The 14,571-nt window shown below is 50.1% G+C and overlaps 3 protein-coding genes across 3 annotated transcripts; 2 read left to right on the forward strand and 1 right to left on the reverse strand.

Moving 5' to 3' along the window:
* Nucleotides 1-921: 921 nt before the first annotated feature.
* N7468_010060 (transcription factor domain-containing protein) lies at nt 922-3,366 on the reverse strand (the record flags this gene model as incomplete). Its single annotated transcript, XM_058479355.1, has 4 exons — nt 922-1,301; nt 1,360-2,033; nt 2,085-2,809; nt 2,857-3,366. The coding sequence occupies 4 exons, from the start codon at nt 3,364-3,366 to the stop codon at nt 922-924; spliced, it is 2,289 nt and encodes a 762-aa protein (XP_058325923.1).
* Nucleotides 3,367-5,273: 1,907 nt separating this feature from the next.
* On the forward strand, nt 5,274-7,626 carry N7468_010061 (putative sister chromatid separation protein (Src1); the record flags this gene model as incomplete). The annotated part of the gene is made up of 2 exons (XM_058479356.1): nt 5,274-6,829; nt 6,984-7,626. The coding sequence occupies 2 exons, from the start codon at nt 5,274-5,276 to the stop codon at nt 7,624-7,626; spliced, it is 2,199 nt and encodes a 732-aa protein (XP_058325924.1).
* Nucleotides 7,627-12,741: 5,115 nt separating this feature from the next.
* Nucleotides 12,742-13,411, forward strand: N7468_010062 (Zn(II)2Cys6 transcription factor domain-containing protein; the record flags this gene model as incomplete). The annotated part of the gene is made up of 2 exons (XM_058479357.1): nt 12,742-12,909; nt 13,076-13,411. The coding sequence occupies 2 exons, from the start codon at nt 12,742-12,744 to the stop codon at nt 13,409-13,411; spliced, it is 504 nt and encodes a 167-aa protein (XP_058325925.1).
* Between the last annotated feature and the right edge of the window lie 1,160 nt (nt 13,412-14,571).

The following is a 14,571-nucleotide window of genomic DNA, read 5'->3' on the forward strand; positions in this document are numbered from 1 at the left end:
TGTAGGAGGCAGTCGCCAGCCTCCTTGATTTCTGACGTTGCGGTCTCTTACTCCCGCGCTTTCTGTCGATCCGCGGGTCCCGGTGGGGTTTGGGCGGATAGGGCCAATCAGTGTCGAGCTGCTGCCACGTTTAGAGTCCCTCAGATCGATCGCGGGCTGGTCCTCAAGGTTTACACCACATTCCGATCTGTATAACTCTGCACGACTCGACTCGAACGAAGGGTGTTTCTCACAGAAGCAGCCCAGGCCTCTTTCATGCAATGGTCAATAAACATCCAGTCATGAGTTGGACGACACAGGAACCTGAACGTCGGGCAGATGTGGGTCTCCCAGCCTCTTCATTATCTACTTTCATTCCGAGCCTTGTGCATCGCAACCCAATCAGCTTTCTTCTCCTTAATTAAAGGTGATTTCGTGAAACCACAGCTGGCTTTTGACGTCAAATTGAGATCCTGCCGACGAGTCAGACAGTTGATCACATATTCTTAACAGGGTCTGGTCGACTCGTCATGGCTGCAGGTCAACTTCACTGAACGCATTCATTAATTGCCCGGTAAGATAAAAGAGATTAGGCTGGTCGTTGTTCTATTCTTAGGCCTCAAGTGGGTTGGAAACTCGGTCTAGCTCGTATGTACGGAGTCCTGAGCATCACGAATAGCTACCACATGGTCTTGGCTCTGATCTACAATTAGACTGACCTTCGGAATAAACCATGGACTACAGCGTTTCTGTACTAGCACCAGACCAAATAAAATCGGAAAATTCTCACGCAACTACCATACTGGTTGAGCTCTGATACACCTGAGTGTCGCATAAGACTAACTGATCCTCACCGCCCACCTTTCGCCAGCGCCAAACAAATAAAAAGTCCCCCTCCGGCGCCACTGCGAGACCGCTTCCTAACAAGACAGAAACTTAGACTCAATCCTTTTCTTCCTGATTGATGACATCAACATTCAGTATGGGTGCCATCCTAGAGATGCAGCTATCGCAAAATTTATATGCCCTCGCAGCTGAGGCATCAGCAGAAGCAAGACAGTGCAACCAGGTGACTGCTTTCTGAAGATGATTCACCACTATGCTCACACTGATATCTGGCTGCTCAGTGGCACCGGGACTTGGCGTCAAAACAACAAGAGACGAAGGACCTTCATAGGTAGCCGGGCTCATGAAGAGGCCAAGTAAAAGAGCGGTGATTGCTTGCATCAAGTAATGTGTAATTCCCCATCGGGGCGTATGATACGCCAGCCATTTTAGATCAGGGTCATCGGGAAGGACACGAATAAGAGAACAAGCGGCATCTAAACACTTGGCAGCAAGGGTCTCTGCGAAAGCTCTTTCTCGTCATCCCCTTCTTACTTGCCTCATTTTCCGGCCGTTGGCTTTCGCTCGTCAGGCATGGACGGCAGAAGGTTATCCGAAGGCTGTAGTAGCTTATAGCCAGTTTTGCTCGGTCGGATTCAAATTCGCCACTCACAGCTTCAGGGCTGAAATGGCCGGTCGCATCTGTGAATCTGTACACTTCGGGGACTTTCGAGAGCCATGAATCGAGGACATCGCTATACTTCTGAGTCCGCTGCTTTAGAATGGCAGGAGTTTCCCGCAGGCCTTCTATGCTGTATACCCTGTTCAGAAAAGATTGATGTATAGACACCAAATCGGATAGGCAGTGGAAGAAAAGCGGCTGGCTCGGTGCAGATTTACGCAACCAGAGAGCGGTTTCCATTGCTTCTTCGGGCGTTTGGAGTATCGATGGCTTGAGGCGACCATCTTTCGAAGGGTCTATCACAGGGCCAAGAGTTCTGCCCATTTCTGGGTCAAAGGGATTGGGCAGACTGACTGAGGTTGTGTTTTCATTCAAACCAGAAATTCTGCCGGTGTTGGAAGTGATGAAATTTTCTATACAACTGAGAGTCCACCATAATCGATAGCGTGTCTCCTTGGATAATGGGTCGAGGTTCTGGTCTTCGGATCGAAGATTGGTCCCAAGGATCAGGGCGGATTGCAGGGCAATGCTCATAATCTTCGATGCCCTTCATAAATCAGCATAAAGAGTCGCGTTTCCTTGTCCAAGATTGATTTACCTGTTAAGATGGCCTGAATCTATCAGGTATATAGCTGTTAACGCTTCCACTTGGATCTGTTGGAGATCTGCGTGTTTGAATAGCACATTTCCGCTCATGCTCAATTTCCTTGCCCGGTTAAAAAAGACATGGTCAAGGGAATTCTCGACGGCGGTCCAGGCATGGGAATAGCGACATCCCAACGCTAAGACCAAATTGAGAACAGCCAGCCAAGCCCCAGGGGGGTTGACTGTTTGCTGATAGACGTGTACGAACTGCGACGTGAAAACTGGTTCTCTGATGACCATGAACGAGGAGTGTATGGTTCTCAAATATGTCTTGTAGTACCTCTCGGCCACATTCCTTGGTGGTAGCGTGTACAGCTGAGCTGGATCGTAAAGCGGGAGCTCCTGGTCGTCCAAGTGATAGCTGAGTTCCTTGATTGGAGTCATCACTGCAGATTGGCCCTCTCCGGCGAAAGGCCCAAACATCGGGGTTTTCCCTATCGTGAAGTCAGATGTCCTGAGCCTCTCTTCGACTTGTTGCATCCATGATACGTCAGAGCCTTTTCCATAGAATCCTGTGGCTGCGGCATCACTATCTCGTTGAAGGTCTTCCTGCGCTGTGTCAATACCATCAAATGATCCAACCGACGAAACATCGGAGTTTTCATCATCAGGATCATCAACACGGTCGTTTTGATCTTCCATCCAATCATTGTCAATTTCCATGCGTCCGTCCGGGTCCTGCTTGATTGTGAGACAAGATCACCCATCGAGCGGAGGGTACTAACATTGAGGACCTGACGAATCCGCTTCCCGGTACTCCCCTTCAAGCTTTTTTCAATCTCTTCAAGAAGCGACTCATATTGCTTCGTTTTCTTTGCAAGCCTTTCCAGGGCTTTCCGATCGCGTGCTACCTTTGGGTCCTTGTACAAACACGGAATATGGTTTGCCTCACATTGCGAGCAAACAGGTCTTTCCCCGCTGCATTTGACCTTTCGACCTCGACACGCCTCGCATGCTCGCCCCACTCGGACTTTGGGGTAGTCGGTCCTGGCAGCGACCCCAAGTTTGGGGATGGCGATTTTGGGATTAGGGCCTGTCAGATTCAAAGGGCTAGCGGCCGACGCAGCGGGGTTTCCTAGGTAATGGCCGATACTGTAGGGCTCGAATGCGGCATGTGGAAAGGGCTGAGGTAGATTCTCGCCCGGCTCCCCGGCCCACCCAATCCCAGATTGAGGCGGGGGGAAGCCAGATCTCGAGTTGGTCGAGTCGCTAGGCCCCTGGCCACCAGGATCCATCGCGAGATGCAGCCCTGGAATCGATCTTTTCGATTCCACCAATTGTTTTCTTCTTAGCTGACCTCCCTGTAAATAATTTGCAGTTATCTCAGGGCAGCAAGGGCTCGAGAGGTGTCAGGGTCCATCGGAAACGCAACGTTGACAGACCCCCTCAGTACCCCGTAGCGTTCCCTGTTTTAAGGGGCTGTGCGAGGAGCTCCTGGGTGGATACGATTGAGCCAAGGCTTGCTCACATGCCCGGCACATGTCTTTCTGGCTGGTACGTTAACTCCTTTTGGGTCTGATCTTGTGGGCTTTCTGTTCATGATTGCTGCGATATTGTGGGGACGGGTTCTAGAACCGTTAGACGATGATATCATCTGTACCCACCCAAGCTGTTATTATTAAACGCCTTCGTGGGCTGACTACTCAGTACTGGTTGCTAGAAGTAGGTACAACCTATCCATTGGATAAGTTATATCCCATCGGTTCCATTCAAGTATATCATGTCAGTAATCTGCCAATGCAACATCGGAGCTCCAGTGTTACAGGAATTGACCGACCTCTCCTGACCTTGCAAAGATACGCGATCTGTTCGTGGACAAGTATCTGAATACTAGCGATCACAGCCGCATCTACGAGTACCTTAAGAGAAGCTATCCTACGCACTAACCGAAATCGCTACAAGTATTCAAATTCCAAGAAATAACACTGGTGGAAGATACTGCATACGTGACCCTTGCAGACATTTGGCGATCCTATTTGGCACCCTGGTTCTTCTCAGCCAGACCCTTTTCAGCTTTGACCTCGCGATTCATTTGCATGAAATAGAGAATGCCTGCTATTCCAATCGTGACAGATGTTATCATCCTCCTGCGATCAAATAATATCAGTACTTGTTCGGGTTCCGGGGTCTAATAATGAAAGAGAAATCTACCATCGCGGCCCGCTTGGCGTATCTTGCGGAGGTTGAGTAGGGTCAACAGATTCGAATCGCCTTTGACCGGTCTGTTGGAGAGGACGGCGCGCAGAGAGGTGAATTCGACTGGGTTGTTTAAGCGCTGTCTGCGTCCAAAGATATCGAGAAGTCATGATGAAATTCAAGTATGGAAAGCGATACGCGGACTTGGGTAGTCTGGAGTTGAGGAGTTAATGAAGAAAGAGAAACACCCTCGTGACAACTTAAAGATGTTACCAGAATTACATCACAAGTAACTAAGTCTAAAGCCATTTGGGCTTGCAAGATTCGGATTTGCCATCGAGTTCGAAGTGATGTCAAGATGAATCAGGCAGGACGAAGACCCACAATTTTACCTCGAATGTCCGGAGGGGTTCTATTATTGTTTTTATTACTTTGTACAGCGAAAAGAGCTAGCATTCATGTTTCTAGAAACTAACTCAGAGCTACTCCGTACACCCAAGCTCGCTTCCTGAGACTACTTTTGAACCCGACTGCCAGTCAGTGGATATCACGTGATGATATTTGTTTGTACGTCATCATGCAGCTTACAGCTTCTGCATCTTTGTGTTTCTTTCATCAAGAAGTTATTCCACTTGGAGGATAAATTTGATTTTCTCCATATCAGGCCTATTACTTATCTCTCAACCAACACTTGCATTTTTAATTCCAGACAGAAATACAGCAGTTGGTCGGGTACCGCTTGCTGACCCCACCTGTTGCCGTGGCTACGATCCTACCCGGCTGTGGGCTTAGTGAACACCTGGGCAAACATTCTCACCTTTTTTTCCTATTCCACTCAGACCACATTCCATATTTAGGAGTGATCGGTGGTCTTTTGGAAACGCGCCTTGCGAGCTCGATCAGGGGACACTGCACGCGTTCACCATCCTGCATCTTCAACCTGTTCGCGCCCAGGGCGGCTTGCACCATCAACAGTATTGACCCCCCTCTCGCGACGTCCACAACGATGGCGGACGAACTCGATTACCTACAAGCCGACTTCGACTTGAATTCCCTTACGGTCCCTCGTTTACGATCTATCCTTGTCAACCATGACATACCATACCCTGCCTCGGCGAAGAAGAGTCAGCTGATCCAAATCCTGGAACACGAGGTGCTGCCACAGGCCAGGAGGCTGCTCCGCGAGCGCGAAAGAGTCAGACGGACAAGCGAGGGTATCACGGACATGGGAAGTCGAGGATCTTCCGTTGTCAGCGATCGGGAAGACCGCGATTCTATACCCCCGCCACCGACGCCATCGACGATAGCATCGACCGCAGGAACCCGACGGGGTACTACTCGCCGAAGTACTCGCGCCTCCACGGCGGATACCGACAACGAAGTGCCACCCGCTACACCCGCGACTGTAAAGCGCAAGAGTGCTGCTCGATCGGTTGGAAAACGCCCCCGTGCTTCGGACACAGAAATTAATGATGACGCGGCTACAACTCCTACTGCGGCTGTGGCTGCCTCGGCCAGAAAGTCGACCGCTCGGAAAACACGCCGTAGCGAAGACATGGAGGGGACTACACCGTCTATCAAAACTGAACCTCGTGAGGGGAGTATCTTCACCGATGATAACCCTTTTCAGAGCGGTAGCCCCGAATCCGTCGGCAGGCCAGTTAGCCGCGACAGCAAACGCAAGAGCGGCTCACGATTGTCCGTTGAGAGCTCGGGCTCGAGAACACTGCGCTCACGACGATCTGTCACTCCTGGTAGTGGTGGCAAGCAAGAAGACGGAATAAAGGCCCCCACTAGAGCCTCTTTCGACTTCGCATCACGACTCCAAGCGACAAAAGAAGAACCTGAATCCGAAGACGAAGAATCTGAAGTAGACAACGAGGACGAAGAGGATGGGGATGAAGACGAAGTACCCGGTGAAGAATTTACTCCTGAAGAGCAGCTTGCCTTGGAGAGTGAACAATACGCACCACCGACCAGAACTCGCAAGCATTCTCACAAGCAAAGCTCTACGAGTGTTGTTGCCTCCTGGGTTGTGATCTTATCTGTTCTCATTGGCTTCGCTGCTTGGTGGCGCAAGGAGAAGATCGAGATCGGTTATTGTGGTCTTGGAAAGCCGACCTGGTCTTTGGCTGAAACCAAGGTACCGGAATGGGCTAATGTGTTAGAGCCGCTTTGCGAACCATGTCCGCCCCATGCCTTCTGCTATCCCAACTTTGAAGCACGATGTGAGCATGATTTCATTTTGAAAGCCCATCCGCTTTCTTTGGGTGGCATTGTGCCTCTACCGCCAACTTGCGAGCCAGACAGTGAGAAGGCCCGCCGTGTGAAGGCCGTTGCAGACAAGGCTGTGGAAGAACTTCGTGAACGCAGAGCCAAATATGAATGCGGCCAGCTCGAGAATGAAAGGGAACCAACGCCCGAGATCCCCGAGCCAAAGCTCAAAGAACAGGTCGCCAAGAAGCGTCGCAAGGGTCTGAGTGACACGGAATTTGATGATCTTTGGAAAGGGGCTATTGGTGAGATCATTGACAAGGACGAGGTTGTCAGTACCACTACGCAGTAAGTAACTCTCCTCTTTAAAGAGACAAGCCGCTGTCTCCATTACGAAATATTGTTCCGGATTTTGGCGAAACCTATGGCCTCTTTTCTTCAAATAAGATCTTGGTTCTGACATTGGGCACCGGAACTAACAGAGGCGCCATCGCTATCACAGACCTTCCGCCGTCCTTATCCTCAGCTCAACATCAACAGCCCGACTCCCCTTCACATGCGCCGCTCGCCGCTATGTCCGACTCGCTCTCCTCGCGTATCGACTCCCTATTTCACTTCTAGTCTTGACCGCTTGTGGCTTGATGTATGCTCGTTCCCTAGTACGTGCTCGCCGCTCAGACCTTGCTAGGGTACCCGAATTGGTCGCCACTACTCTTGACCGCTTGGCCACGCAAGCTGCGCTGCATGCTTGTGGCGGGGCTCCAGAGCCGTACATTCCTATTGGGCAGCTTCGAGACGACGTTTTGCGCTTCGAATTGCAAGGCAAGCGGCGTGAAGAACTGTGGGCCCGCGTCCGTCGTTTTGTCGAAGGCAATGCTAATGTCCGTGCCGCCGTTCGTGAAGGACGCAGTGGCGATGTCTCACGCGTTTGGGAATGGATTGGAGGCATCAGCAGCGTGGGACCAAATGGCCATGTGGATGACTTCCGAGGCAGTGCACGCCGAGGCAGCGCAAGGCTATCATGGTCATCCCCCCTAAACAATGTTGAGAATGCTCAGCAGGATACGCCCACTCCCACCCATGACGATTCTACCACCAATCACAGACAGTCCCGTCGATGGGACGAAGGTCGTCCGATATACTGATTCCTTAGCTGCCCTATCCGTCTTCATCTGTTCAGAGTGCGAAGTCGAACCTCGACTTTCGCTGCTTCAAAGGATGCAGTGATCCTGTGTATGCTTCCATGTGCACCCTACGAGTCATGGCCTTTGCTCCCTGTTCTTTTATGCGTCTCCTCTATCTTTTTCTTTTCTATCTTTTTTCCTCACCAGTACATATTCTATTCTCTTTTTTTCCTTATTACTTATCTAGCTTCTTATTCCCAATGTCCAATACCCCGCTTTTCAAGACTATAGTCGTCTCTTTGTTGCTATGATGCTTTACCCTAGTGAGCTTGATGCGTTAGACTCATGAATGAGACACTGGTTTTCCCGCGTCAACATCCTCCCAAAAAAGTAACATGGCTGTTGGTAACCCAAGCCATCACGTCAGCCGAAGAACCATGACAAGTAAACAGTTACGTGGAAGAGAAGACCTATATTACCGCTCCATGTTGTACAGCCTAGAGGGCCAATACAGGAACACACCCGCCGCTATGTATGGAATATCTCGATCGAATTCGAACGCCAACTTCTACAAACCACAATCATGTGCTGCACTCTTACCTTTAATCCCAAGGCTACGGGTAAACTACCAACACAAACCGCACTTTCTACTAGTAAGATCCCGGGCGCTTAAAATCGACAGATCTACAAACTAAATTGTGCGGGGAAGACCCGAGACAAAGGAACCCGCGAATTTTCTAATTTTTTTGATTTTGTTTTCCACTTTTCTGGTACAGGGCATTCGGCCAAAATTCGCGTCCCTCGCAATTGGAATTAGCCTTCGGTATCTCCATATTAAAGACTAATTGTGAGGTAGACCAAAAATGCTGTTCCGACGTCTATCGACGGTTGTCTCAACTGCCTGCTAAACCGCAATCGGGACTGCCAGTCGCTATTTCCAAATCATGGTGTTCCATGGTTTCGAGTGCAGGAATTGAGGTCTCTGCTCTCCCCTTCGTGGGACGGGAAAGGGTAGCGCGGGGGAGGGAATATTCTCCGTGGGTTTCGCACGTGCTACTCTACTGTGCCGTGACTGTACCCAGTACCTGGGAACGCTCGGCAAAGGACCAATTGGACAGAACGAGTGCTAAAGAGGCCATGGCCCCGGATTTACGTATCTTTCGCATCTCGAGATTAGCCCACATGTGTCCTGCCGGCCGCCGTGTGTAGAAGGGTGCATGAATTTGAAGATTAATTCTCAAGGATGAATATGCAGATCCGTCCAACGGTAGCCCTAGATAACCGAAGCGGAACGTGAAACACATTGGCGTTGCCTCATCCCCGAAGCGGGATAGCATGGGGTGTAAATTCAAGTTCTTGTTTTTGCCCCTTGTTCCCGCTGCTCCTATACGCCTGCTTATGGGATATATTAGTGGTGCATTCTACAGCACGATGCGCCGCGCATCGTGCTTGCGCTGTCCATGGCCGAATTCATGGCAGCTGCTGGTTGGTGCAGTGTCATTTCCATTGTTTTGGGTTATCTGGACGAGACTAATAGAGGCTCCCAGTGTCTTTCTATGACGTCTGTGGCACCTTTTCTGTATGTCATTTTTTGACCGCTCCTTGGTCGCTTTGCTGCCATGGTCCTATCAGGGGCATGAGAAAGAGAACAGGTTCCAGGTTAGAACTCCATTACCCTCTTCGAGCCAACAAGTTGCAGCTCCGCTATGTGGCGATTTAGGACGGGGGAGGCTTCGTAAATAACGTATACAATTAGCATCATTAGAAACTGACAGAACCGTTCTTCTTCTTTTTTTTTCTTTTTCTTTTTGCCTTTGTGCGCAGATTGTCAAATGAGAAATGGCACCGTTGCCTTGAGAGCCAATTTTTTTTCCTTTTTCTTTCCCTCTGAATTAACATACTCGGCAGTGCATGCATAGCCACGTAGCAAGGCGACACGGGCACAAAGCCAATGTGGGGAATGGCGCTGAGAAGGATGGTCTTCGAAGACTATCTGTGGGAAGGGACGAATTATTGGTCCGAAAAGTTTGTGACTTATATGGATCGATCGACCTTTCATGATTTAGCCTAGTCTGAAACCTTCAACACGTGTTGACGGCTGGCAGGACAGGTTTGAGGTTGCCAAGGAGAAGAGGAGAGTTGGCCGCATAAGCCTTTGTTAGTCTTTAGAGTTAACGGTGCAGTGATGTGCAACAGGGGAGTCTTAGAGGGCTGAGTCCAGAGGCTGCCAGGCACGAGGTGAAAACGGCTTTTTTGCAACGTTGTAGCATGTCGGAAAACATGGAGGGTCGCCATTGGTGCTGGATCCTGGAGCTAAGATCCGGGGAACGAGGCGTGGCACTAGCATGTAAACACCGCCTTCTCCTTACAACGCATAGTCGTCGTTCCAAGTAGCCCCTTTAAAGTTGTACCGGCCCATCTGTCCATCCATGTCGTACATATCCAGATGCGGTGTACGGTTGATGGATCGAGATGAAAACGCGGAATTACTCGCCGACAGTCAGAATTCACTCAAGGATCCACTCCCATACCCATTTATACGCCGGTTCTGGTACAGACAATCTTTGGGCTTACCCCCTCCCCTTCCGATCTTTTTTTCTTTGCCCACTTCCACTACCCCACTGGTCTTTCTGAATATCTCGCTCTTTTTGTTTTTGATTTCGTTTTTCTTTTCAATTTTCTTTTCGAGGAAAAAGGTCAATGCGGGTTCCCCCAGCTTCTGAACGTTAATGCAAGATCACTTTAGGGTTTAGCCCATGTCCACGGCAGACAGATCTGTGATCGGCTTTTTGTTAGCAATGCTTTTAATTCTCTTACTTTGAGTATAGCGGGCCTCGAGGAGCCGCGAAATCCTTAGCGTATCCAGATTGCTGGGACTATTCCTCGGCCTCCAGCGTATTTTGGACCCGAACATGGCTTCACGGCAGAGATCTCTAATTCTGAGCAATTATTGGAAATACTGCAGTGGTTTAGGGTGCAGAAGCTTGTGGCAAACATAGCAGTGGGATCGGCACTCAAGCTGCAGCGCTCATGCTACGTTCGTAGATTACGCTACTTTCTCCTAGATGACATTATTTACCCGTTCAAAGGTGCTTGTCTAAATATTGAGATGACGAAAGGTGTTTCGGAGAAGCCCACAGTCCCAAGTGCCAATTGATAGTGCCACATCACGTCAAGGGTCTTGCCGTGTGGAGGCGCTGTGTCACATCTTTACCATGCAGCGCCAAAGCCGACAACGCCCACTACGCTTGGAGTTTCGGTGGCAAATCCGATTTTGCCCTCTCGACAGGCTCTACACGACCCTTCTTTGGGGCCCAACAGCAGAGCCTCGGCAACCATCCCGTATACAATGACCGATTTATGGTCCTCATTCCATACATCAATGTCTGGTGTTCAGCCGAAAACGCCACAGTCTGATTGACCCGTGAAGCCATTGACTCGCGAAAAAGGGCCTGTTCTGTACCGGGTGGATGTCAGCCACAGTGGGGAAGGGGGCGAGAACACGCTTCGGCGAAGGTTGCAGGATTGCCTCGCCGCACAGCGGCCAGCACCGGCCAAAGGTGGTCGCTTGAACCTGGTTCTCCATGTGTACAGGAACCCCCTCCCATCATCCTGGCGTATATCCAGAATATGCTGTACTTTCTTCAGAACTCAGGCTTCGGCTAGCTCGTGTTAGTGGGCCTGAAGTGTAAACTTGGGGATGCGGTGCGGATCATAGCTCCCACAGAGGTTCTTGGACGCTGCGGGCTCAAGAGCCCAACTTCCGGAACAAGAAAGCGTTCAATAATCCTCCACACAAATACGGAGACCAACATCAGATGGGCCAAAGATCGGAGACAAGGGAAAGATCTTCTGCCGATCGAAATTAACTCGTTGGAAAAGTTCCAGCGGGTATTTCGACGGAGAGCCCACACCCTATCAAAGCTCGATAATCACGAGGCCGGATATTAAATCCGACGACGCATAGTTGGCTTGAAGCACCATGGGACTCTCCCGGAAGGGGTCGTGTCCGGTTGCTCGACTCGGCAGCTTTTGGTCCCCTTTTGGTCCACGGATCAAATCAAAGTCAACCCCCGAAACAGGGCGTGGTTTTTCGCTATTCTGGTTTTCAAGTCGAGGTCTTTCCGATAATGAAGTATATATGAGTTTCAACAGCCATGTTCTCGATGGCATAAGCCTAGGCTCCTCGCAAAAGGCCAATTCATACAAACAGCGAACCAGTAACTAGCTCGGCCAAGTGTCAGTGGGAGGCTCTGGAATACTGGAAGCCACAGCATTATAGAGCACCCGGCAAGGATATCCGTCTGAGCAAGTAACACGGTACATGCGAGATTAGGATTTCGAGAAATTCGACGAGTTTAGATGCTAAAGTACCCCAGTAAGACACGGTTACCCACAGAGCGCCCCAACGGGAGACCCTATTCAGCCCCTGCTCCATCGACTCACTCGAGCCCAGTAAAGTTTTAGGTTTCGCAGCACAGCATCTGTGCGAGACCCTACACCGGCTTGACATCCATCCGCAGGTTGATGTTCCTGGCCATTAGCGTCCTAGTCAACAAGCTAAAAAAAACTGCTCTGCGGCCCCTCTCCGAACTCATGCCAGGTTAGTGTATTAGTGTATTAGTGTTAGTGTGTACAAGAATGCCCGAGTCAGCTCGATCCACTTCTCTCCCACAAGCTGCGATCTCTCTTTTCCTCCACCCCTACCCCCTCCTCGCCTCCCCAATCCTCTTGCCTGCTCCGCCTTCTTCTTTGGCTGGTGGATCTGTGCGTCACGGTTAGTACAGGGTTTCATGAGCGACTTGTCAGGCCGCCGGGTTCTGTTTCCTGGGTTTTCTGACCATTCCAATAGTGGATATGATCATTCGCGAGGCATAGAATATGTTCCTTTAATGCTTGGCCCTGGATAGAGTCTCGCCCTGACTTCATTCTGGACTTCTTTACTTCTTATTTCATTTATTTTCCCCTTTTGTGCTTTTTCTTTTTCTTTTTCTTTTTTCTTTCTTTTCCTTTTTTCTTTCTTTTTCTTTTTTATTCTTTTTCTTTTTCATTTTTCTTGTGTTCATTTCTATTTCCCACCTCCCTCCGCTCTCTCTCCTCTTCCCCTCTCCTTCCCTCCTACCGGTCCTCCCGATGATGGGCGACGTAGGCCGCCCTTTTCGGGCCATTGCCCCTCGAAATAACCCCGGCGAGGGGGGCGGCGGCCACCTACCTGGTGGAAGCAGTGGAGGGCCTCCCCCAGACGATGGTCGAATGAAAAGGGCTTCAACCGCCTGTAAAGAGTGTCAAAAACGACGAACAAGGGTATAGATCCCAGCAATCCCCTCTTCGGTTTCCTTCCCCTCCCCCACCTCCTCTCCGATGTCTGTCCCTTTGTCCCTTGATCACTTCCCCACTTTCGCCAGGGGAGACCCCTCATTAATATTTTTAAATTCACCTTTTCTCTGACCTTGAGTTTGGCCCAACTTAGTGTAGCGGGCAGCCCTGCTCCGAATGTCAAGCTCACAATCGAGAATGCGTTTTCGACGAACTTTCCGACAGACGTCGGAAAGCCAACGCCAAGAAGACCAAAGAAGAGCTTACCAGTCTCCAAAAATTCGTGGAAGACCTGCTGGGAGCTCTGAGGAGTAGTGACGGGGCTCTCGTGCAACATATTGTCAACACTATTCGCGCAGGAGCATCAGAAGACGAGATTCGCGCCGTCGTCCGGCAAGCTCAGGCCCACGCGGCTCGCACCTCGAATCCACACGACATGGACCCTAATATCATCAACGACCATATGAGCAACTTCTTTGAGCACCACTAAACTTTGCAAAATTCTTGCAGCGATGTGAAGCCTTCAACCTACTCTTCAGCCGCCCACCAAACTGCACCGAACCAACCATCGATGATTTTAGCGTCTTGGTATGGACTTGAAAACGCTGGAGAGTTGGCAGGGGAGTGTTAAATTATCTGTTTACTTTCAAAGTCCCACTCCCCCTCTGGTGGGAGGGAGTGTTTCTGCCCATGGACGGCACAGCCCAGCCCTGATCCGCAAAAGCAGCACACAGTAGCATTGCGACATGCTTTGCATTGACCCCTTCAAAGCTTTCTCAAAACCAATAACTTTGAGTACTTGTACTCTTCTTCCTTTTTCATGTCCTCATGTGTCCTAGCCCTGTATCTTGGTTATTTCTATTTCATGCTCTACTGCTTGGCGGTAGGGCCAGCTACTCATCTTCACGACACGCTGTCACGGATTGACACTGCCAAACTCGCAATACCGGCGCACCTTTTCTAATCATATCGATACGGTCCATTCTTGATTTCGGGCTCATTTCGTGGGAAAGGTCTCTCCCATGTCTGTCGCAGACTTCAGAGTCCGCATACTCTTTACAATAATTTGGCTGGGGCTTACTACTTACAGTCTGGTAATTCGCCCGGAAGACAACTTTCTACCTTTGGAACCAAGCCATTACGGATACCTAGCCCGTAAATTGACTTTACGAACAGGGAGAGCTCTATTCTCACAACCTGCATCAAATATCGGAAAATATACCCGGAAGGGGGTGGCTGCCGAATTCGCGAAGCGAACTGCACAGGCCTAACGTACTGTTGCATCACGATCTGCTGCATACCTGGCTGCATCATACCGCACGATGGAATTCTTGAGCCATCACATTGCCAAGTCTGGTATCTCATTCAACTCTCTCAACCTCCATATCACTTCCTTTTGTGGATGCTCCCTTCAGCGCATCGGAACGTTTCGTGCAATTGGACAGAATCGGCCCCTCGACCATTTGTTAGACCATGCTTGATCTCCGCAGCCGCCGATTCCCACTTTTTTCCTGGCTTCGTCTTTCCCTTTGCTTTCTTCATGGAGATTTGACCTGCAGACCTATGAGCGTTACTTCATCAACTGCATACTAAGAATCAGTGGGGTTTACCCAGTTGGATTCAGCCATGTACATAAAATCGGGAGCTAAT

Source organism: Penicillium chermesinum (genome assembly GCF_028974085.1).
Source record: "Penicillium chermesinum strain IBT 19713 chromosome Unknown utg000008l:1.0-1752722.0:1.0-1753981.0, whole genome shotgun sequence".
NCBI lineage: Eukaryota > Fungi > Ascomycota > Eurotiomycetes > Eurotiales > Aspergillaceae > Penicillium > Penicillium chermesinum.